Source organism: Penaeus monodon, chromosome 29, assembly GCF_015228065.2.
Source record: "Penaeus monodon isolate SGIC_2016 chromosome 29, NSTDA_Pmon_1, whole genome shotgun sequence".
NCBI classification, from domain to species: domain Eukaryota; kingdom Metazoa; phylum Arthropoda; class Malacostraca; order Decapoda; family Penaeidae; genus Penaeus; species Penaeus monodon.
In genome coordinates, this window is record NC_051414.1 from 31726019 (window position 1) to 31726361 (window position 343).

Consider the following 343-nt stretch of genomic DNA (forward strand, 5'->3'; position numbering starts at 1 on the left):
TTGTACAAAATTAGTATTGCACCGATTGGTTTATAGTAAGGATAGGTAATCAAAATAGAAATGCAAAAGATTTATTTCAGATCGTAATAGGAAGAACTGGAAAGCTGGAATATCTGATTTTATCTTTATATCCAATTGTTTTTTGCTTCTGGGACAATACAAATGCAGTTAAGAGACTTTTTACCAGTAGCCACCCCTGCCGAAACCCCCCCTGCCAAAGGAACCGAAACCCCTGCTGAAGCCGTGACCACCCCCGCCGAAGGAACCGAAACCCCTGCTGAATCCATGACCGCCGTGACCCCTGCCGAATCCATAGCCACGACCCCCGCCAAAGAATCTTGAC

At 45.2% G+C, this 343-nt stretch overlaps 1 protein-coding gene across 1 annotated transcript in view; it reads right to left on the reverse strand.

Annotated features, from left to right (window-relative positions):
* Positions 1–57: 57 nt before the first annotated feature.
* The window catches only part of LOC119591689 (keratin-associated protein 19-2-like), a 980-nt gene continuing 694 nt past the window's right edge, over positions 58–343 (reverse strand). The window contains exon 2 of the mRNA XM_037940438.1: positions 58–343. This exon is cut by the window's right edge and continues 107 nt beyond it. Within this exon, the coding sequence (XP_037796366.1) occupies positions 181–343 (163 nt within the window). The 3' untranslated portion in view covers positions 58–180.